Source organism: Megalops cyprinoides, chromosome 15 (genome assembly GCF_013368585.1).
Source record: "Megalops cyprinoides isolate fMegCyp1 chromosome 15, fMegCyp1.pri, whole genome shotgun sequence".
In the NCBI taxonomy this organism is placed as follows: Eukaryota; Metazoa; Chordata; class Actinopteri; order Elopiformes; family Megalopidae; genus Megalops; species Megalops cyprinoides.
The window spans coordinates 28,076,315-28,100,327 of NC_050597.1; the positions used below are offsets into that span (position 1 = coordinate 28,076,315).

General features: G+C 44.9%; 1 protein-coding gene across 1 annotated transcript; it reads left to right on the forward strand.

Annotated features, from left to right (window-relative positions):
• The first annotated feature begins 459 nt into the window (after nucleotides 1-459).
• Nucleotides 460-23,771, forward strand: ercc6 (excision repair cross-complementation group 6). Its single transcript, XM_036547475.1, has 21 exons — nucleotides 460-527; nucleotides 1,465-1,871; nucleotides 2,686-2,806; nucleotides 4,226-4,334; nucleotides 5,195-5,903; nucleotides 8,067-8,198; nucleotides 8,725-8,883; nucleotides 10,401-10,536; nucleotides 13,393-13,563; nucleotides 13,984-14,160; nucleotides 16,725-16,841; nucleotides 17,041-17,136; nucleotides 18,031-18,249; nucleotides 19,028-19,138; nucleotides 19,279-19,398; nucleotides 19,967-20,061; nucleotides 20,964-21,109; nucleotides 21,338-21,949; nucleotides 22,218-22,419; nucleotides 22,804-22,882; nucleotides 23,107-23,771. The coding sequence occupies exons 2-21, from the start codon at nucleotides 1,474-1,476 to the stop codon at nucleotides 23,527-23,529; spliced, it is 4,332 nt and encodes a 1,443-aa protein (XP_036403368.1). The 5' UTR covers nucleotides 460-527; nucleotides 1,465-1,473; the 3' UTR covers nucleotides 23,530-23,771.
• Nucleotides 23,772-24,013: the final 242 nt, after the last annotated feature.

Here is a 24,013-nt window from a genome sequence, read left to right on the forward strand (position 1 = left end):
AATTGCTACATGGCGGGTTATATTGTGACTTTTCACTTCTAAATAAACTTAATTTGAAATAATGTTTGACTTCTTAAGAAGGTTGCGTGCGCCATCTAGAGTGTAATTGCTGGAACATTATCTCACGAGGGCAAACGTCTGCTTTTAAATGGTGTACACATAGGCACCTGGCTGTCACGACATCATAACTGCGCCAGTTGTTTATGCAATAACATAATTGAAGAAACTTTTCCACAGATCATATTTAAGGATGTGATGTAAAAGTTATTAAACCTTAGCCCATGTTAAACATTTCAATTTACACTGAAAGCATAGATACACAGTCCTTGTATGTAACGCTGTGACTACCGGTAGACACTAAGTCAGCACTATAGTCTCCGTATCACTAGAGGGCGCGCTGCGATTGTAATGCCATTGACATCGTACTTTGTCGTCTTATTTTCTTCTTCTTGTTTGACACCGGAAAACGAGTGTGTAATTGATTATGTATATGTTATAGACGGATGTGTTGTGTAACGTCTTAATATGTAAGTAAGAAAGAACGGTTGAATGAAACATTAGACAACGGCGTATCGATGAAATGAGATCGTGTGAAAAGTTGTTGTGGCAGCTCGCTGGTATAGATTAGAGAGGATGTTGCTGCCCAGAATAGAAGCTAGAATCTGGTTAGCTAGCTATCTGAGCACGTTTACAAAACAATAGCGAGCTGAGCCAGCCAACATCAGCTGTTCAGTCTTTATGAATTTGTAATAGTTTAACACTAGCTAGAGCAGTCATTGTAATGCAGATTTGCTAGCTATTTATCGAGAGTTCTTGCTTGCTGTCTTTGCTACCTCTTGTAGCTAGATTTTTTCTGGAGTTAGCCAGCCATATATCCTGACGTTAGCGAAAGAAGTTCTGAACTGACAGTCGCTAGAGAGCTCGTCATACTAGTATGCAGTTAATTAGGCTAAATAACAGTGGGAAAACGTGGAACGTTAGATGGCTAACAAATTATCTATAATGTTGTAGTCTTACTGATGTCATGGTTTGAAACTTTGCCGGATAATGATTTTCTATCTGGCTTTAATTTAGCCCACTCTTTTTCGTGAGCTTCTTTTTTCTATTCAAATAAAGATGCTGTAATAGGTAAAAGTAATGCTACATGTTGAGACTCCATTAAGGCGGTACAGTGACAACATATCTTTAAGTGAAGATAGCAGTTTCGTAAGATTGCATTGATGCTCCTGGACAGTGGTGAATAGCTCTTACCTAATCCAAGTCTGTGGTTCACTATGTCAGTATGTCGCTTGTAGCAAGTGAGAGTAGTTGACACCCAAGGCGCTGTACCATGTTAACGTGACTTTTTATATTTAACGTGACTCGTTTAAACATCCAGTTACTGTGCGGTCCTTAATGTTTTCTCGGAGTCAGCGTGGCTAATCAGACCTACGATGATGATGTATTGCATGTGTTTGTTTGCAGTAATAAAATATGCCAGTAGATGGTAGTGAAGACCAGGACCTCCCGGCCCTGCCGAACCCGGTCAGTGCTCTCACCCCTGGAGAGACAGGGCTCGGGAAGGAAAATGCGAGCCACGGGGCAACCGCGGGCCCGTCACTGGCCGGCACTAGCCGGGAGGATCCAGCCGCTCTGGCGGAGGTCTCCCGGAAGCCCCAGGCCCTGCTCCATATCGACCGGCAGCAGATCCAGGCGGTGGCCCACAGCTCTCAGGCCGCGGAGCTGCAGGGGCTGGGGGTGGACGTCTACGACCAGGAGGTGCTGGAGCAGGGGGTGCTGAAGCAGGTGGACAGGGCCATCCAGGAGGCCAGCCAGGCCACGGCCAAAGCCGAGGCCGAGAAGGAGTACGAGGCAGTCCTGGATGACCTCAGGTAGAGGCCCCTAGCAAAGCCCTGACACTACAAATTTTTTCAGCCTTAGTGCACCCTAACAGTTGCACAGTAGTTAGGGAAGGGGACTCTCAACCAGAACATTGCAGGGTCAGATCCCAGGGGATTGTGCAGTGCTGTTATGCTCTGTAGCAAGAAACTTAGCCCAAAGTACCTCAGTAAATACCCAGTTATATGACAGTGATGTGGTGTGGGTGAGAGCATCTGCTAAATCAACAGATAGTGTAACAATAATGTGCTTTATACAAGTGATTGAATATTGAACTTGAAGTGTAAATACCATCTACCATATGCAACAGGTAACCAGTTATTTCACAGCAGAATAGAGAGAGTTTTGGACTCTTTTCTTTCCATGTGAAAGTGTGGTTCAAATGATAGTACCAGTCACTTAATTCCTTCCAAAAATTGGTGGATATTTTCTCTGCGGAACACCAAATATCAGTGTGCGGTTAACACCATTTTACACAGTTTCCCATTCACCGTGCCTCTGAGGAAAATTTGGATGTGTGCTTGTAATTCCTCTACTCTGTAACTTCATGCAGCAATACATTACATTCACATTTACGTCAGAATTACAGAAATGCAGCAAACAGAAATGGTGTGTCAGTGCTTTCCTGCAACTTTAGGGTTGATGTGCTGTGTAGGACCACCAGTGTGGCCATGGGCAGTCAAGGGGCTGTGTTTGTCTATGTTTAAAATCTGTTTCTTATTAATGACAGATGTGAGCATGTAGTACATCTTTACCACTGGCAAGTGCTAGTGAGTCATAAAGGCTAACAAATGTTCATTTCCACAGGTCCTGCACAGCGGCATTAAAACATATTAATAAAATCATAGAGCAGCTCTCTCCGTATGCTGCTTCAAGCAAAGATATCAGTAGGAAGATAGAATCTGTCAAACGTCAGAAGGAGAATAAGGTAAGCAGACTGTTTTTTGTTATTAGTTTTTTTTCCTTCAGTAAGCACAAGGTATTGGATATTAGGGATCGCAGACATCTGCAATATTGTTGGTAAGGTGATTACAGTTAGTTTCAGGAAATCGTTTTTGGATCTTTCCATGTAAAGTTCATGATTTGTATGTAAGTAACTTCGATTAACACATTTTGTCATTCCCACACTTTTTCCTTTATGTCAGTGACCGTAAGATTAATACTGTTGTGAAGTAATGAAAATCTAAGTGGACTGGGGTTACATTGGATGGAAGCTGATATGTGTAGGGTTGACAATGGTGCACAGTGTGGTCTTAATTGTTTATTGTAATAGCCTAATGCATATTATTAGCCCAGATGTGTTTGCACCAGATTGTTGCCTTGAATAATCCATTTTCATCAATTTCACTCAAACGAAGGTGAGCAAACCTACTCTTATGTAAATGTATGTGAAGAAACACATGCCAAAATGTGCAGGAATTGTAGACATCAATCAACACTAATTTGGAGATGAATGAGCTACACTCAACAGACTGCTCTACGTATATATGTGTTACATAACAGACCAGGAAGCAGGTTTAGAAACTTCGTATTAGAGATGCCCCTCAAGTAATCTACAGCAATATGGTGTAATGGTAAGGAGCAAAAAAAAAAGCTCGTCCAAAAGGTCCAGCCATAGTTGTTGTTCCCATGGGCAAGATACCGGTGACTCAATATCAGTAAATATCCATTTGAAATATATCTCTCTGGATAAGAGCATTTTCGAAGCTAATACAATGTAATGGCATCTGTTTTTTGTCACCAAGCCAGCAGTCACCTTTAATATTACCAGTATTACCAAAACTACTGTAAATATTACCAAGATAAATATAAGGTAGTCAGAGTGATATGATGGTACAAAATGGTCGCTACGTTGTGACAGTGTGAAGCAGACTTCATATGGCAGGGAATAATGATTGCCTGAGTAAATTTACAGCAAAGTTTATATTCTGAAGCAGATCAGGACACTAATATTTCTAAACGCGAACATGCTAATGAGGATTGAACAGATTTGATTGGATGGAAACTGAAGATATGGCTGACATTTTTATGTTTATTTCATCAAAAACCACATGGAACAACATGCTACGATAACATCCACGTCAGGATTCTTTGCAGGATTCTTTACCCAGACAAAATTGTCTGGGAAAATATTAGTGGGGTAATATGACCTCAACATTTTCAAAATGCAATGCTAGCAATTTTTGGACTTCGAGTCAGCACCTACATGTTTGCATCTGTTTCACATGCATTGTGCTGAGGCAACTTATACACTTTGCGTATACACGTAAAAGAAATACAGATATTTCCAAGTGAATCACGTGAGCATTACATTTGTTTTTCATGTGGCATATTTTTAATATCACAGGAGAAGCAGCTGAAAAAGATCAGGGCCAAACAGAGACGACTCCAGGCCATTCTCGGTGGAGAAGATGCAGAAAAGATGGAGGCTGAATTATTGGAGGACGACGATGAAGGTAAGAAAGACTCAGTGACAATAACAGTTCTAAGTATCAGTGACCACACCCCTCTGACCCTGACCTTGTGCTTCTGCACCCCATCTTTAATGAGACCATTCTGCAGCAAGGTCCAGGCCAGGTTTTAGCTGCAGCTCATTGTACAGCGGGTCCTTACATTGGACAAAGATATTAAATATGACCCATCAAATTATATTTTCCCTTTGCTCATTTCTCTCGCTCGTTTTGTGCACTCTGACTAGGCACCCTTTGGTTGTGGTTATGTGGGAAATTAAATGTCATTAGTGAGAACTGTCGGGAGCAGTTTCACACCAACGTTGACAGAGGACTAGAAGATTTAGTTATTACACCGATTCTCATGTCCAACCACTGAGCTGTGTTTTGTTTCTGTGCCAGAGAAAGGAAAATCATTTTGCATGTTGTCTCTTGCATGTACTCTTCAGTTTGCATTTTTGTCTGTTGCATTATTTAAATAAATTGTATTGGAGGCTATAACTATAAATCTGCATTTAGTCCTTGGCAGGATGCACCACACATGTATGTCTGCCTTGTAACAGAGAGCTTTATTCTACTTTACTGTGTTTCACTACTTTACCCTGAAGTGCATTTTCAAATATTTATTCACTTTTTCCATCTTACAACTATATGAATTTCAAGCTCCTATTAGGTATTCATGCTGAAAACATAAAATTCTGTATAACTGACAGCTTTATTACTGAACTACTGTTATAGTATGTAGTAACAGCAAATTGTTTGTCTTGGGATTGCTCAAGGTGCCGTCTCGGAGATGACTTGTATAACATGAGGGGGCGGCAGGAGAGACCCTTCTAAGTGTGTGCGCTGTCGGTTTCCCTTTCCAGAGCCGGGCCCGTCCACCCTGGGCAGCATGCTGATGCCGGCGCAGGAGACAGAGTGGGAGGAGCTTATCCGCACGGGTCACATGACCCCCTTCGGCACCAAGATCCCCCAGAAACAGGAGAGGAAGGAGCCGCGCAGGGTGATGCTGAGCGAGGACTCGGCCTTCGACCGGTACCTGGCTGACCAGGCCTCCCTGGCGGTGAGCCGGAAGAGGACGCCGGCGAAGAAGAAAGCCAGCACGGCCGCCGGGACAGCGGGCGGAGGCGGGGCCGGCGGGAAGCTGAAGGGCGGCCCCTCGGCCCGTGACAGGAAGCTGGAGAAGCGCATGCGGAAGCTGCAGAGGAACGCCCTACGGACGCACCCCAAAGCCCGGCCCGTGGGGGGCAGGGAGCCCCCGCCGCCTAGGAGGAAGCCCGGGGGCGAGGACAGCGACGGCTCCGAGTACGTCCCCAGCGATGAGCTCATGGACCCAGAGGAGCCGGAGCGGGACGATGAGTTCTGGGTGGACGAGGACGAGGAGTATGAGCTGAAGCCCTACAGGAAGAAGGACGAGCCCAAGAAGAGGAAGGCGACAAGGCAGGAGGAGGAGAACGACGACTACTTCCCCAGCAGCTCCGACGAGGACAATGATGACAGCGACTCCGGGAAAAAGGGCCGTGGGAAAAAGTGCAAAGACGACGGGGACGTGGAGTATTACAAGCAGAGAATACGGTAAGGAACTTCCACTCGATCCATTTGTTACAGTGATGCTCCTTATTCTTCAGTTTAAAAAGCCTAGAGAGAATGAAACCCAGGGAAAGTGGTTGGTTGTACATCCCAAGCACTTATAAATCAGCTTAAGGGCCACTTATGGAAGCCTAGTATGTATATTACAAATTCAGCCCTGATTTGGGTCTTTTAATAACTGTTGTGAGTTTTGCTGTGATACCTTGTTAAAATTTGACACATTCTCCACGGATATTCTACCTCTGATGGTTACCATATGAGGGATAATTGATGTCACCAGCTTCCGTGTCCGAGAGTGGTGATGGACTGCTAAAATAGACTAGATACTCAATGACATCATGTGCCATTAAGCAAGTAGCTGTCTACTGGAATCTGTTTCCTGCATTACCGCAGCAAGAAAACAGGGAAGAAGTGAGATCCAGTGCCAAAGATTCTAATTCCAATTAAGAATACTCAAATAAATACAGTATTTATTCTTGTAGCGAGAGCATAAGAGTTTATTTAAGCCATCTGCAAACAGCAACTATTACAAACAACAGAAGCCAGGTAATTGTTAAATAGCCAGCTTTCTTGATAGAAGCGGTTGGTGACTTTGGTGTGTCCTTTAGTTGTGGTGAGTGCTTTCTATGCTTAAGGCAACATCACCCATCACTGAAATTGTTTCTGAGTCCTGAGTCTGCGAAACAGTACAATTCTCATATTTCAAATCTCATGTGGAATGTCAGCCTTGTCCATGAATCTATGCTTGCTGAGTCATACAGTGTGTCAAGTTCGCAATAATCAAAAAATCAAAATACGCGTGCAAGGCTGTAGCGTACACATACAGAGTGCAGCTAAACACTTTCCCCAGGGTTCACTTCACTTCTTGACTGTTTACAGTAAACTTACTCTTCGTCCCATTATCCAGTTGGTTTGACTTGTTAAATAATAACTGTTAGGTAAGCTGCTGATAACGTTCAGATGTTGTGGCGGTGAATTGCCCTTTCTCTGCCCTGAGGTGTGTTCCCTCATGATAATCCACCAAGCAGATAGCCAGCTGGGCCTCAGCTGAGCGAATTCTGCTACTATTCACATCTTCTTCATTACGCTATGTTTTTTCCCCTGCATTATTGCGTAAGTGAAATTAAGTATTCTCCCTAACAGGATTGCTCGTTCATATTTATAGAAGCTAAATTGTCTTGGCATGTTTTATTTTTTCCGCAGTTCTGGAGAAGGGAATGCAAATTAAACAAAACATTGCTGGTTCCTGTTGGTATTGGGGCACGAGAAGGGAGGTGGGGTTGGGGGGGTGCAAAAAAAGTAATTAACTGAACTAAAGCTTAGTCTTGACTTAATTACAAATATAGTCTCGGATGCCCAGATAAAGGGAGCAGTTTCATTGTCTAGTGACAAGGCTGGGCCTAAATGAAGATGGATTTTTTTTTTTCTTTTTTTTTTTTTTACTCTTCTCTCACACCTTTCATCGGGAGCCGAAATGCTTAATTGTCTGTATCAATCTTAATTTGCTTCCTGACGACGTTGCCACTAACTGCCGTATCCCAGCAGCCAGACTGGATCAATTAAAGCAGGCCCTCACAGGCCGAATAAAGCAAGCTAGCTAAGGCAGAGCGGCTGCCTTCCCGCTCTGCGAAATTAGAGCAATTAGCCAGGGACCCTCCTTATATTTAAAAAAAAAAAAAAAAATTACAAAGCGCCCATTTTCCCCGTGTGTTGGGTCCCGGCGTGACGTGTGAGAAATGTTTACCAAACTGCGCCGAGGCGCTTGCCTTGTCGCGGTAATCGTTCTACCAGAGGGCCATGGTGAAGGGAAAGGAAGGAATGCAAATGATGCCCGTAATGATGAACCATCAGAAGAAAATTATTAGGTATTTAATTAGTTTTCCTGCTAAATTAGGGCAGATTGGGGTGGTGGGGATTTCAGGACTTAAACTGGTTTAATTTAGGTGATTCTTCATAATCAAAAGGTACATAGGACTTGTTCTTGGCCTGCGCTGATGTGGTTGAACCGCACCAGTTTGCCTGGTTATAGCCCAGGCCGGAGACGTGCTATAAAGCTTGTCTGTGGTGCTGAGAGTGGAGAAGGACTTATTCCAACCCAATCCTGACCCCTGGAGTTTTGGTCGTGATGTCATGGTCCCTGTGCTGCAGGAGGTGGAGGAGACAGAGGCTGAGGGAGAAGGAGCGGAAGAGGGAGGCCGGAGAGGACGAGTCGGAGGACAGCGACGTCGAGTTCGACGAGGGTTTCAAAATGCCCGGCTTCCTGTGGAAGAAGCTCTTCAAGTAAGGCCCCCCCCCCCCCCCCCCCACCCACCCACCCACCACAAACAGTAGCCTACCCAGTCTCACTTCTCAGTTCCTCAATCACACCTGCATCATAAGCCTACATGGCAGTCTCATTCATATGTAGAAATAACAGGCTGCAAAATTTTACTTTGTAAAGGCAGATTAGAAATAACACATTGAGCATGATTTTGTAGTCTGAAAAACTAGAAAGTAGAGCGAGGGGAGAGCAGAAAGTCGAACAATCGAGAGGACGAGAGTGAAATGTGTAGACCAGCTCCATGGAACAGAACAGTGGCGTGGAGATTGAGCCCCGGCCATCAGGGTGTAGTCGAGGCAAATGAATTATGCACGCCTCCCCTCTCACAGCGGCCCGTGTCTTACCAGGCATTAATCACGCAACTCTTATGAACTCTTATCTCCAATCAATAGAGATAATTGCGGGATGATTAATTTATCATTACTTGTGTTCTGTTGTGTTGCGCTTTGTTTTTTTTCGCCTGACGAGTCTGCCTTTTGTTGTCAGGTACCAGCAGACAGGTGTCAGGTGGCTGTGGGAATTGCACTGCCAGCAGGCGGGGGGGATTCTGGGAGACGAAATGGGCCTGGGCAAGACCATCCAGATAATAGCCTTCCTGGCAGGGCTGAGCTACAGCAAGATCAGGACGCGGGGCTCAAATTACAGGCAAGTCCCAGCCCCCCCTTCACCCTCCTGCACCCCGCCTCCTCCTCCCTCTCCCAGCCCCACCCCCAGACTGACAGTCTCGAACGCCATTAATATTTCAGTGGCTGGAATCGGATGGAGAGAGGGCGGCGTAAATTATTAACGACATTTCAATTATGATATTCCTTTAATTCTTTTAGTGGCAACATCAAAAGGGGGGAAAAAACACCACCATGCTGGGAGAGGCTGATGTGGAGGGGGTGGGTGGGTGGAAATTAAACATGAGACACGTAATTAAACATGTTAAAGACGGTGTCTTTGTTTCACCGGTGCACAGGGGGCAAGAGCTGTATGGGTCAATACAGTGTCTGCAATCGACTGTCCACAAATTGATTGTTTGCAAACTCAATTATGGCTCAATATCAACAGTTCGCAGGATCCCCGGAATTTCATATTGGTTGAAATGCTCTTAATAGCTATTTAGCTAAATGTCCTGTAGATCGGCCTGCTTTTGAGAAAAGCCAATGAAAGCAGGGATGTCCCAGCTTTATTTTGAGGGCTCACATGCTTCCCCTGTCCTTTCCTGTGCCGCTCAGTTGGTTCACTGTATTTGCAGACTTCAGCAGTGATTTGAGAGAATTAGAGCTCTGATCCCCACTGTGGTGTAATCTTGCCCATCCTTTAACGGTCAGCTCTCTGTCAGTGTTGAATTTAATAAGATGTTCCTCTTCTGGAATAGTGACCTGATGAAAAGCTCCTAATTGAAATAAAGAAGAACATGAGGTCGTGTGAAATCCTTGAGAGGTTTAGTAACAAGCTTCCTGCTGGCTGACCCTTATACGGTGCCCACAATGCATAGCTTCAGTACTCCTCTCTGTGGACTGGGTGGAGTTGCTAATCATGTAGGTGCATTACTTCAAAAACAGATTTTGTTAAAATAGTAAAAACCTGGCATTACAATTTGTAACTGTATCAGTGATTTTCTAGCATCATGCTAGTCAGCTTCACTGTGCATTCTGGAAAATGTTTCAGGACAGACTTTACATACATTGAAGGTGCATGTAAATGAACCACCCATTCATCGCTCACATGTTAGAGAGGAGGAACATCATGTGCTTACAACAGAGCAAGAAAATACAGTGGAAGAAAATACACATTTTCTAGTTTTATATTGGGCTGTTAATTTTCAATGCGCGTACCTGCTTGACTGAGGGTAAGGAGCAACATATTAAGATCACAATTTTAGCAAACCTAGCCTTTTAACCCTGGGGTCTAACCAGTGAGTCAGGGTAAAACAGTTATTTTGTTTTGATGTTTTGGTTAAGTTTCCATGCAATTGCAAGACTATTCCTATTCCAAAAAATGACAGGCAGTTTAAACCGATTATAGTGTTTTACTTTTGAGATCAGAGTACTGATTTTGCTTACATGAGTCAGGGGTATGCCAACTCTGCCCCTCTCAGGGCGCCCCCTATCCCCCGCTGCTTTAGCCCCCGATCTCCCTGCAGAGAGGCTAACCGCCATGACCCATGTGCCCAGGTATGCCGGACTGGGCCCCACCGTCATTGTGTGCCCCGCCACAGTCATGCACCAGTGGGTGAAGGAGTTCCACACCTGGTGGCCCCCGTTCCGAGTGGCAGTCCTGCACGAGACTGGCTCCTTCACCAGCAAAAAGGTGAGGGGCAACCCCATGGGCATCACCTGTGAGGCCTCCCTCCTGTCTCCACACAAAGAGAGGAAACCCAAAGGTTGCTGGTTTGACTCCCAAGTGGGGCACTGCTCTTGCACCCATAGGCACCTGAAAAGCCTCAGTAATTATCCAGCTGTATAAATGGATAGCATGTAAAAATTGAAGGTGTGTAAGTCACTCTGCATGAGAGTGTCTGATGGAAAAATGTATGCTAATGTAAAATGATCATGTAATGTAACATTTTCAGAGGTGCATCCCTTTCCCCAAGATGGGGTTCAAGTGGTGTTCTGCAACATGTCCTGGACAGGCAGAGGAAGGATTTTTCTAACTATTAACATTAGTTTAAGGGTGTTTATTGGGATCCTGAGGGTAATGCCTAAGCTCCTAGATTAATTAATTAGTTAGCAGATCCAAATTAAATTTCTTTGCTGTGGTTGCAGATGTGATCGATGCCATGGTCAGTCTTATTCAGGCCTTTCAGACTGGCAGGTCTATAAAGTGAAATACTTGGTTTTCAGTAATTATGTAAAGGTTGGGTACCATATTAATTACCTCATAATTTCATGACAAACAAATCTATTTTGTATGCAGTGAAGACCTCTAAGGCTAAATTAGTGAGTTGCAACACCTTGTTGTCTACCGGAAATTAGCCACGCCGTAAACGAATTTTTTGAAAATAAATTTTAGTGATTCATACAAACTGATTGAATAATTTAGATTACCAGGTATAAACATGTCAGTCAGGAACAAAAACTTTGATTGATTGAGTATAACTTGAGACTGTCAGTTTGATCAAATGCGGAATTGTGCTTTTTAAGGGCTCACACTGGCTGGAAATGAGCCAAGAGATGAACATTAATGATAGATACATTAACGTAAGTAATTTCCCGGATGTTTGAGGCCGTTCTTTTCTGTCTAACACGCATATGGAAGGTTTTGATTTGGTCCAGATATTTTCTCAGTTTTGGCAGCCGTCAGACAGAAAGCATCGAGGCGTGGGCATGAGCATTTGGCTGGGCTGGGGTGGGGTGGAGTGGGGGGGACCGCGGAAACCTTGACCCCCCAGTCGGTGATTGCGACGCGCCGTCGGCCTCTTCCATCCTTGTCAGCAGAAAATCCTCGTTTATTAAAGCGTTCTCCGGAAGGAGGTTTAAATGAATCGCACGTCCAGGGCGGCCGGTGACAGGGAGGGCCCGGCGCCGTGTTTACAGAGAACGGCCGTCACGGGGAGGGATGGAGGGAGGGGGGGAGCTCCCGGTCCCCTCCGCGCTCCGCCGTCTGCCTGACACGGTGATTTATGGCCGCTGCTCCGCGGCAGCCCGCCGAGCGTGCCCTCTCGAAGGCACCGGTCTCTGGAGCCCCGAGCGATAGTCGCGCTCGTACAAACACCTCTTAATGATCGCAACCTCCGCCCGCCCCGGGAGCAGATGCACCCTATTAATTGTACGCCCAGGCTCCCCCCCTCAAAAAAGACAAGAGTGAGATTGCGTGCTTCACGAGCTTTTAATTTGAAATCGCGGGAGATATTTAAGCGCACCGACAGAGACGCTCGTCGGCACGGGTTAGTGCGTAGTGATGCCGGTTGAACTTCACTTTGATGGGATACCCCGAAAAAAAAGTCGCCTTTTAAAATAATTAGTTCAAGTGCATGTGGTCGGAAAAGCTTGCTTGCCACGAATAAGCGTTCGGTATCATAAATGAGACCCAGCCTTTTCAAAGTGAGGCGACTGTTACGCGCTTATTTGCTGCCTGAGGAAGATTGAGCTTGAAACATGTCTCGCTGAAACCCGCGTGCGGGTAAAAGCCAATTCATGTGCTCGCGCGGCGCTTCATTTCCACCGCGGAATCTTACTTAAGCTGTCAGTCGCAGATAATGTATTAAAACTTCCCTGGTGCAAGTTACGTCTGCTCTCTTTTCAATATATTTCAAATTAGAGAAACCCTTTCATGCTGATGAACGTTAAACAACGTGCCGTCCGAGATCTCGTGTGTTTTGCGCATTAAGTATATTACAGTTAGGTTCTTGGCTAACAGGAATATTTGCAGAAATGAAGAGGCTTGGGGGATCAAAGTCAGGACTTGCTCTCTGACGTTCCAGCTCCTTTATATGTAGCTAAATATAGGTGTGATGTGAGACTGTTGTTCATGTAGTTCTGTATTTTAGATGTCATCACTTTTTCATGTTATATGTGAGTGCTCTAGTATTGGCTCTCTCTGTGAGTCAAAGTTCCTTTTTAGTTCAGTCAGGGTGAACATGGGAAGTTTGAACCAGCTAAGCAGTTAACATTCCTTTAAGGGCAATTTCCACTGTGCCAGTAGGGTCAGGTTTTTAGGTGGTTAGGGGATACAAAGCTCTTGCTGAGCTGGAAAGAGCATTTTGTGGGCTCATTTGCTCGGCCTGTTGAGGCCCAGATTAAGTGTAACCACAGTGCCATTTTCCCCAAAATGAATTCCAGATTTAAAGCAAGTCTGAATTTTTTTTTCCTTCCTCAAAATCTATTCATTTCAGCAGCCGTCAAAGATAATGTGTTGCAGGCAAATAACAAAAAGTAACACTGTCTGAAATTCTTCATTCAGAGTGAAGGAGTGAAAGTGAACTGTACACTCTGCTTATCCAGAGTGAATTATATAGTGTACAGTTTTTACATGTTATCCATTGGATATTTAGTGAGGCAATTCAGATTCAAGTACATTAACCAAGGGTACAATAGTGGTGGTCCACCTGTGAATAGAACTGGCAACTTTTGGGTTATAAGCCCGTCAAAGTGAAGTTCACACCACACTGCCAACCAGGAGGTGGGTTGAACCGGGAGCCTGAAGTACACTCTGCTCGCTTCCCAGGAGAAGCTGATCCCCGAGATCGCGGCCAGCCACGGCATCCTCATCACCTCGTACTCCTACGTCCGCATCATGCAGGACTACATCCAGCGCTACGACTGGCACTACATCATCCTGGACGAGGGCCACAAGATCCGCAACCCCCACGCGGGCGTGACCGTGGCCTGCAAGCAGGTGAGCGGGTGCCGCATTGCCATGGCAACCGTGCCGCATTCTCTGGCCTGTACCACGCTTCTCATACAAGTCCTAATTGCTATGTCCAAAGCCCCCTGTTTATTTTAGAGAGGGATATTGGGGAAGTGGGAGTAGATGGATGGGGGAGACGGGACACATCAGTCAGCACACCTTGGCGAAGGGAGCTGTGGAACCCAACGCTTGCAGGGTCATTATTAAATCCTTAATTATCGTTATTTAAGTCTGCGGTCATTGCCTGATCAACGTCCTCCACGCACAGAATCAATCATGCTCATCGATCAGGCTGTAATTGATGAAGGGCTTGGTTAGGACGGAGATCCTCGGAAGGGTGGGAGATCAGGAGCGGCCCATCATGCTAACACCGCTAACGCCGCCGGCTATCCGCTCTGCCCCCCGCAGTTCCGCACACCCCACCGCTTCATCCTGTCAGGGTCGCCCATGCAGAACAACCTCAAGGAGCTGTGGTCCCTCTTCGACTTCATCTTCCCCGGGAAGCTGGGGACGCTGCCCACCTTCATGGAGCAGTTCTCCGTCCCCATCACCATGGGGGGGTACTCCAATGCCTCCCCAGTGCAGGTACGGCCCCCGTTCCACCCCCGGCCTTGCAAAAAGCAGCACACTGAATGCCCTTGCTCTCTGCTGGGGTTGCAGCATTGTTAATGGTTTCCAGGGTGGCTCTCATTGTCCTATGAAGTCAGTATGAAAGTATGGAGCTCTGAAAGCTGGTGGATGAACTTATGATGAACTTACGTTAACTGATACGTACACTGATAAATAACCTTATACATGGCTGACATTCATTTCAACCTTTGTCCACCTTTCTTCTGTGTTCATCAGAGACACTGTCAGTTTCGTTTAAATCATCCAATTTAGGAGATGAATTTAAATTCAGTTAATTGAGAAGTATTCATCAAAGGTGATCACGATTTAAAGTTCATGAATTGAATTTCATCTCATTCCCTGAATTGACTGAATAGAAATGGAATTGACCCCAGCTCTGGTGTTCATAAGTACTCCTTTTAAATGGGGTCTACAACAGAATAGAACACAGAGAGTGTTGAATTAACCATTTCAAAATCTTGATACATCCAAGATACAGTTTGTCCCAAAAGTGAAAACAGTGCAAAGTGAATCACTCCGGAGTGCTGCAGAATGAGAGTTGAAAGTAAAAAGCCCAAAAATCACCAAGATGCTCATTCTGTAGGAAAAAGGTTAAAGTTCCTTGCAAGAAATTCAACGTCATGCACATCTAAGCTTCTTTATTGGAAAAACATGTGCGTTTTTGGGTCAGAGGCAAATATAAATACCTTATTATACAGACATACTACACAGGTAAATGTTAATTATGATACAGAAAGAATGTTTTCTTGGAAAACTTGAGTCCCAACTCAGTATACATGTTTAATGATAATTGCAAGGTAAACTGCTGACGTTTTTCGGAGTACAGCCACGGGTGCCCTTTAAGGACCGCACTCTCCAAAAGACAAACAGTATCGAATCCAAATGGATTCTCACAAATGGATGTTCAGAGCGGGCGTGCGAACTTAATTCTCCAGCTTTTAATCGTCCATTTAAGGCACCTGGAAAAAAAGGAAGGGTGATGGTTTCAGAGAGGAGCAGCGGAGTACCTTCGACAGTGGAGCCCTCGTGAATAATACACCAACTTTATGGATTTATTTTCTTAACTGCCTTAAAAGGGGTATTGATGTTTCCTCGGCCAATAATAAAAACCTTTACTAATTATTAATGTTATTAAATGGTTGGAGATCGCTAACCTCACTGCTCGTTTAGTGTTTCATCAGCAGAGGAGGCTTCTTAGCTGTCCCCATTAGTGCCTGTGTCCTGTTCTTAGATTTTAGAGGTCCTTTTTTTTTAATTGACTCCATTAGGGTTTTGTACAGTGGGAGCTAAATACTTTATTAAAAAATGTAGAGGTCTTCAAGGCATGATGACAAACAAAGGAGCTGCTTGTAACCAGAAGTGGCCACTGTCAGTGGCCACAGAGCATCAGTAGATCTTCGTTCTTTTGGGATTCTTTTGTTATCAGTTCTATTATTATCATGTGTTGTGGAAACATGCTCATTACAGAGAGCAGAAATGGACTTGGTGCTAAATTATAATGATGATGCATGTCTGAATGTAGAGGTGAGACAGACATAACAGACTGTATGAGTGAAGTAATACTAACAGTACTGAGAATAGATATGAAGGTGTGGCATTAACATTTCGTGTTCATTCGCAGGGGCACATCATTGCACGTTACCTCACTAGCTCAGGCTGGGCTGAAATTCGACTCCTGATTAAACAGGAGCAGTTGATCCCGGCTCCCGATTCCTCATGCCTCTCTTTCGTTTTATTGCTTTTAAGTTAATTGGTGGCGAGGATGTACAAGACGCCGGCGGCAGTCTACAGGCGATCCTCTGCTGTGGCATATGCTCACTTAAAATCAGGGTCCCCCTCTCATTTTGGGAGATCACAAAGCCCCTCTTCTCTCCCTCCTTTGTGGTCTCAAGTGGGCTCTAATCCTCACTTATCGCCATTGTCTCGCAGTGCCATTGCCAGCCTCCTGCAAGCGTTCTTTTGATCTTCCAGACCTCTTTAAATTACAGGCAAATGGCGTTTGGCCGCGCGCTGGATTAGCCTAACGTTATTGATAAAAGAGAGCCTCCCCCCAGGACATACAGCACTCTTATGAATCTTTAATGTGTCAATCTGCTGAAATGGGAGGGGGAAGAAAGAGGGCGGAGCTCCACAGGCGGCTCGGGTCTGAGGTGCGGGGATTCGGATCAGGGGCGTTTTCCGTGTCATCAAACACGGGGTAACTCCTCTGTCATGAGAAGCCCCGGGTTGCTCTGCTGCAAAACGGCCTGCTCTGCTGTGTTCACAAGCCTGCCTCTCAGGGACATTCAGCTGGCGTGTGCTGGGTGCAGCCAACTGGACACTCGCCCTCACTCTCATTGACTTTTACCATAACATACTTCAAATAAGTCTTTAACAGATATACGTATTTATCGACAGTTGTGAAGTGAACCTCTAGTAACTAGTCAGATAACAGCCCTTGGCGGCCTTTAAGAAAAGGTGTTGCAGCACAGGTGAAATTTTTGTAATTGGGTTATTAATTTGCTCCTATCTCTCATCAGGTCCAGACAGCCTACAAATGCGCCTGTGTCTTACGTGACACCATTAATCCCTACCTGCTTCGGAGGATGAAGGCGGACGTGAAAGCCAACCTTTCATTGCCCGACAAAAACGAGCAGGTGTTGTGTTATCACAGTGTTGTATGGTTGAGCAATCCTACTGACTGAATCTGGCCCTTAGGAGCCTGCTCTAAGCTCAGTGCTTGTCCTTTTTGTGTTGCAATCAGTCATGTATTTCCATATTAATGTAGCCATATCCTCAAGTATTTGAAATTGATTTGGAACACACAGCTGAAATGATGTCTGTTGTCTGTTTTAGGTCTTATTTTGCCGTCTGACCGACGAACAGCGGCAAGTCTATCAGAACTTCATAGATTCCAAAGAGGTGTATCAGATCCTGAATGGAGAAATGCAGGTAAACGGCCATGCCCTTTAATTGTGTTTCATGACCACTGGGACATTTTCTGAGGAACAGTGACTTAACTTGAGTAAGCACCAGGAGAGACAGAGAAGGTGTTGTTTTGTTAGTGATGGTTAGTTCTGACAGTCCAATTGAACTTCCCATTCCTGTTTGCCAGAGTGGATTTGTGCAGGAAGTGTGACTAAAAGAGCATTGTAATAATTCTGACTGGAGAATTTGTTTATAAATGGTACTGATTACATGTAGCCGAGTATCAAAAGATTTGACTCTGAAGCTGGAAATGAGCAGATGAATGTTTGTGACAGCTTCATATGAAAGATAAAAACGTGTCGTATCTGTGGATGAACTTTCTCTCTGCTGTTGCATCCAACCCCCCCCCCCCACTCACACACTACCACCTCAGTCTTCAGCTGCTCCCCCTAACACTCCCCACCTCACATATGGATGTACAAGCCTACAGCACTATCTTAATGCACGTTTTAGAAGTCTGAGGGATGCGTTTTTCTATGTCTTCCTCAGTGTGGCTCTGTGTACTGCATGCACTCATAATGAAAGGGGGATTCGTCAAAATGAGCAATTCATCACACCGTCTCGAACGCTTGCGGTGCCAGGGGTCAGGACGGATGGCTCTGCTGTTTACAAACCCCTAATGTGGTTGCAGAGTCCATTAACCTGCATTTTTAATGTGATGACCGGTGCCATCTCTGAAGGAGGGAAACTCAGGGAGAGAGGAAGCACGTCGATGTTTTAAGGCAGCCCCAATGTATTATCTATGCGCCTCTAGCTCTAGTATGGGGTACGGTTACACAGGGCCAGGGTGCGAGCAGTGGTCCGGGTCCAGTGTCGCTAAAGGCACCCCATTCCTCCCCTCGGTGTGCCATCCTGCAGGTGTTCTCTGGCCTCATTGCCCTGAGGAAGATCTGCAACCACCCGGACCTCTTCTCCGGCGGGCCCAGGATACTGAGGGGCATCCCGGAGGACCAGCTGACCGAGGAGGAGCACTTCGGCTACTGGAAGCGGTCGGGGAAGCTGATCGTGGTGGAGTCGCTGCTCCGCCTCTGGCACAAGCAGGGCCACCGGGTGCTGCTGTTCACCCAGTCCCGACAGGTCAGCGGCCGGCCCGACCACCCCCGGAGGGGGTCCACAGGTTTAAAGGCTGCCCCGGGGGTAGAGGAAGAACGCATGCTTCACTTCAGGATTTCAGATTAACACACCAGTAACTGCAGCTCATAATACATCTTTTGAATGCTGGGAGTTTGAAAGTGAACCCCAGGGAAGGCATTTTGTTGGGCGTGCCAAGCGCGCACCAAGCAGACGGCCATTCCGAGGCTGGTTTTTATGTAGCGGTATCGATATTTCCTGGGGTTGATGTTTTTTATTGTCCAGAGAACAGAACAGACCCTAGTGTTGTGTTGTCAGCATATTATGGTTATAATTATCTATATGAAAAGCAAGCATCCCTATGAGGTAATGCTGCTTTGCGCATGTTCATTTAAATAAGCACAAACTGTAGCTCTGCTCTGCTTTTGATTGAGTCCATGGGAGGGACTTGTTTTGTTATTATTTTATGGTAAAGACAACGTGTAAGAACTCGTCCGAATAGACAGGTATTTTCTTACCCTCTTCATCTTCAAATACCTACTGAAGCGCCAATAAAATGATTATGTCATTTTTCCTCTAATAAAATTCATTACGGACACTTATTGCATTGTAGGGGGTCTGTCAGAGCCCAGCTGTCTCTGTTCAATATAAATGCGATTTGGCTTCAGAGGGAACCTAAACCCTTCGCAGTTGGCACTTCTGTACATGTAATATTAATCCCGCTTAATCCTATTACCCTAATCCTGTTCTCAAAGTTGGGACTGAGACCGCTCCCTTCCCACAGATGCTGGAGATCCTGGAGGTGTTTGTGAGAGAAAATGGATACTCTTACCTCCTAATGGATGGCACCACCCCCATAGCCTCCAGGCAGCCTCTCATCGCACAGTACAACCAGGTGAAAAGGCGCGGCTGGGCGTTGAGCGCTTGCCCCGTCCCTGACGGTTTTCTGTCAGATTTCGTGTGGTTTTGAGTTGCTCGTTGGTCTATCCTTTCGCGTTTGAATTGTAAAATGTGTGATTTCTCCCATTGTTCCAGGACAAGTCAATATTCGTTTTCCTGCTGACCACTAGAGTGGGCGGTCTCGGTGTGAACTTGACTGGGGCGAACCGGGTTATCATCTATGACCCTGACTGGAACCCCAGCACAGACACTCAGGTGAGCACGTTTAGTTTAAAGGGAAGGTCCTGACATTAAAGGACTGATGAAGCAGTTTTATTCCTGTTTGTTTATTGAATTAGTGACTGTATTAATGTCAGAAATATTTCATAAAACAATTCATTACTCCAAGGTTGCATTGGCCCTTGAATATCTTGAAAACATTTTCAGTGTGTAAAGTTGTGGGAAAAGTCATAGAATGTGGCCAAATTGCCTACAGTCCTTGCAAAATCATGGAAAATTGCCCAAATTCAAAACCAAGTGTTTTCACCCACAGTTCCATCTTCCCCAATTTTACATAAATGTGACCATTGCAGCAGTACAAATCATGCTCTAAAGCCTTTATGTCCATAAAACATTGGAAATCCATGGAAAATATAAATCTGGGAGTGTTTAAAACATGTATTAATACATTAGCTAATAGTTTATGGATTATTATAATATCAGATATATCTAAAATGTATTATTGGCAGATAACAAGGAATTCCTGTATGTGTATGATATGATGATTATCATGGGTTAATTATATTTAATATGTATGTGTTTTAATCGAGTTGTTTGTTTTCAGGCCCGTGAGCGTGCATGGAGGATAGGCCAGAAGCAGCAGGTTACTGTTTACAGGCTGCTGACGGCTGGTACCATAGAGGAGAAGATTTACCACAGGTTAGCAATCATGGGGAGGACTGCAGTCCATCACCAGAACTCATGCACATGCACACTCACTGTTCAACTAGGACTTTAACCAAAGTGGTTTGAAAAGTAATCATCAATCTGTTTTAATCGCAGCGTGTAAGTAATTTCATAGTTAGTATTGTGCCAGTTTCAGGGTAGCAAAAACTCATGAATACGAAAATTCACAGTAAAATGTTTTTTATGTATTTGTTTTAAGAATTTCTTGATCTGTAATATTCAAATGTAATTTTGACTCTTTTATTAACTTTTAGCTCAACGTACCTTACTTTTTTAAATTTTAATACTTATTCTTTCATCAAAGTATAGTATTGTTTTATGGGTAATTCTGCAAAATTATTTTCTTGCAAACACATTTAGTCAACTAATAACAGGAAATTTCTGGAGGGCCTTCATTTTCTAATTACTCAGCATCCATTGTCCTTTAGAGCGCACTTCGCACTTCCCAGTTTGCATTACGTCCATAAAGACGAAGCTAACCGTTATTGGATATCTTGCCTTATTGTTGTCTGCTGGAATTCAATACACTGTTACTGAAACTGTCTTGTCTGTTATTACATGTCAAAAACAAATGTGCGTACAGGTCATTCGAAAATGACAGTAACTTGTTGTGTTGCTCAATCCCAAGGCGCCGGGAATTCCCAAAGATGGCGAGTTGATGGGTTATTTGCAGGTTCATTGACTAATTCAGGGCTAGCTTATGACCCAATATGCCTTTTTTTCCAGCTGCTAAACAGTTCAGTGGGGTAACATTGTGCCAGAGACAGGGCTAGCCAGGTTTGATTTTTGGTCATTATGGTAATTACTCAACGGCGGGTTTGGATCACATTGAAGGAACCCAATCTAATTCAGTGTAATTCTGGTCTATCCCTCAGACAAATCTTCAAACAGTTCCTCACAAATCGGGTACTTAAAGACCCCAAACAACGTCGGTTTTTCAAATCCAATGACATTTATGAGCTGTTCACGCTGAGCAATCCGGATGGCATCCAGGGAACTGAAACCAGCGCAATATTTGCAGGTAATTTGTCTATGGGCTTGTGTTTTTTAAATCCAGAAATTAAATGAAATTTGTATTAGAAGTAATAGAACTTTTCCTTTGTTTGTGTTATGTTGTCCTTTTATATATAATAATAATATAATAAATATACTATTAATAGAACATATATAGAACTATTTATGGCTAACAGCAAACCAAATATGGAGTTGGGAAGCTTCAGAGTTACAGTTTAAGTTGTCATTCCTGTAGGTACTGGTTCTGATGTGCACGTTCCCAAGAAGCCTGCAAAACTCAAGACTCCAAACTCATCACAGCTAAGCCTTCGCCAGCCAAATATTCCTCCAAAACAAAAAGCTTCCTTAGATGACTCTAATACGAAGACAACGGAAAAGGATCCAACAGTCGCACATGATGTGTCGGGCAACAAATCCGTAAACGATGCCCAACGGTACAATGAGTCGGAGCGGAAAGAGCCAACCGCAGTGAACGGTTTACACAGCAAATTTAGCCACGTGCTATATGGAGCGAACACAGAAGCCGCTGATCTGAAGTCAGTTCCCGGCGCTGCCGAGGACTTATCACCGAAACATGCAGGGGGGGTGCTCCACGGGAGCAGCCCTCAGAAACACAGAGAGAAGAGGAAACACTGTGTCCAAGAGGGGGGCGAGGGGACGCCGGAGGGACTCCGGCGAAAGCACAAAAAGGACAAGCGCTCCAGGGATGCGAGGTTTGAGGGCCATCGCATCTCACACCTGGTGAAGAAACGCAAGTACAGGAGGGATAAGGAGGAGGACAAGGACGAGAAAGAATCACGGAAGAAGAGTGACGATTACGTCCTGGAGAAACTTTTCAAGAAATCAGGTAAATCTTCCAGATTTGAGACAGAGGCTGTATGAGATACAGTGAGTAAAGGTTGGGTTAACTGACCTGGAAACAAGATAGCATGATAAATCAGTCTAGTGTTATAAAGCTGATACTGTTCTACCCCCATACAGAAAAGATTATGTTCTAGAAGGTGCAGAACTTGCAATGGCTTGAAGTGGCATGAATTGCTTTTGAAATGTTATTTCCATTACTGATACACAGTCTTAACTCAATAAACCTTGTACATTTTTTGTGAAACTACCAGGAATCCACAGTGTTATGAAACATGATTCCATCATGGAGGCCTCCAATCCGGATTATGTGCTGGTGGAGGCGGAGGCAAACAGAGTGGCCAAGGATGCCCTGAAGGCCCTCAAGATCTCCCGCCAACACTGTAGGCTTCCATTCTCAAGAGGATCTGCCAGTACTGACAGCAGCCGACCACAGGGGGCGCCAGCACCTGCCAGGTGGGCCAACAGGAGCCACTGTAGCAGGACAGCCTGACTGGAGTCGCCCAGTTGAGAATGTTGAGGGTTAGATTCATAGACAGGTCCAAGCTAGAGGGGATGTAAAGCCAAGCTAGTTAAAGGCTAAAGCTGGTACACAAACTCAAGCTCTAAGTTGCTTTTTCACATGCCTCAAAAGTTCCCTTTGCTGCCTAATGATTTATTTGATGTAGCGTGTGCTCCTGCATCAGGTATGACTAAAGGGAAAACAATATAGGAGAAGAAACCTAACGCCGCATACCGGGGATAGCTGTTATTGCGATAAAAATAGCTATTCGATATATCGCGACAGCTATATCGCCCAGCCCTAGCGTCAGCATTAACCTCTGCATCACCTTCACACAGGAAAAGGTTTGGTCAAAGGAAGAACCCCCTGTTAGCTGAGCCACCAGCTGCTGCTGCTCGAGCTCCAGACAAGTGCAAGGTATGCCACCGCAGTCCATCCTTTACACATTAGATACACAAAAAAGTGTACATCCATACATCCATTTTGAAGACAGATCTCTTTTGTGGGGTGCATGCGTTGGAGCTACCTGAGGCACAGCTGGTTGAATATGTTTACATTCACGTGTATACCTGTGTGTGTACTTAGTGTACGGTGTAAAGCACGGTGTGCACTTTGACTGATGCTGCGATGTGTTTGCGCAGGATGCTGCCATAATAAAGAAGTCCGGCGTGAAGAAAGCTGTGGCCCACTTTAGCGGGGAGGGGACGGAGGAAGACGGCAGCGCCCTGTCCTCATCCTCCCTCTTGGCCAAGATGAAGGCGAGGAACCACCTGAGCCTGTCCCGGACACTGGAGGAAGAGGAAGAAGAAGGGGAGGGCAGGGCGCCGCCCCCTGCGGCCCCGTCGACGGAGCACGACGAGCTGCTGGTGGACCTGAGGAATTTTGTGGCGTTCCAGGCGCAGGTGGACGGGCAGGCTACCACCCAGGAGATCCTGCAGCATTTCACCCCCAGGCTGTCTGCCGCGCAGACCCCCGTCTTCCGAGAGCTGCTCAGGAATATATGCGATTTCCACAGGTCACCGGGTCAGGAGGGCACCTGGAAGCTTAAAGCTGACTTCAGATGAACAAGAAACCTCAACACTGCTGCAATTCTGTGCCATTTGATTTAAAAAAAAAACACCTTTCCTCTGTTCTGGGATTTACTTGAAGCTAAACATGTCTCATTCTCTTGCTTGTCAGACTTACGACTGTGATCTGGGAAGGGTCCAACAGACACTGGCAGTTGATTGCATGAATACAGTTTCAGATTGTTCATTTAAAATCCAATCATCTTGCTCTTGCCAGTTTTAGCATTAATGCACAAATGTACATGGATTTCTGGTTTAATTATTTGCAATTTTATAACTATTTATTCAATCACTCTACAAAAGCCATAAAAAGACTATTAGAAGACATTCCCAAAACTGAAAAAAGAAAAAAAAATACCTCTGTCACTTTTATACTGTGTAGGGCATATGTAGATGCCAGTTCTCAACTTTTTGTACTGTATAATTTTCAAAATAAAATATGCAAACACTCTGTAAAGGCTTTTGTTTCAACTCAATATTC

Coding starts and splice junctions, on each gene's coding strand:
- ercc6 (XM_036547475.1), top strand. CDS start 1,474: ATGCCAGTAGATGGTAGTGAAGACCAGGACCTCCCGGCCCTGCCGAAC. Junction 13,564..13,983: donor TGACCGTGGCCTGCAAGCAG/GTGAGCGGGTGC, acceptor TGCCCCCCGCAG/TTCCGCACACCCCACCGCTT. Junction 19,399..19,966: donor ACCCCAGCACAGACACTCAG/GTGAGCACGTTT, acceptor GTTTGTTTTCAG/GCCCGTGAGCGTGCATGGAG.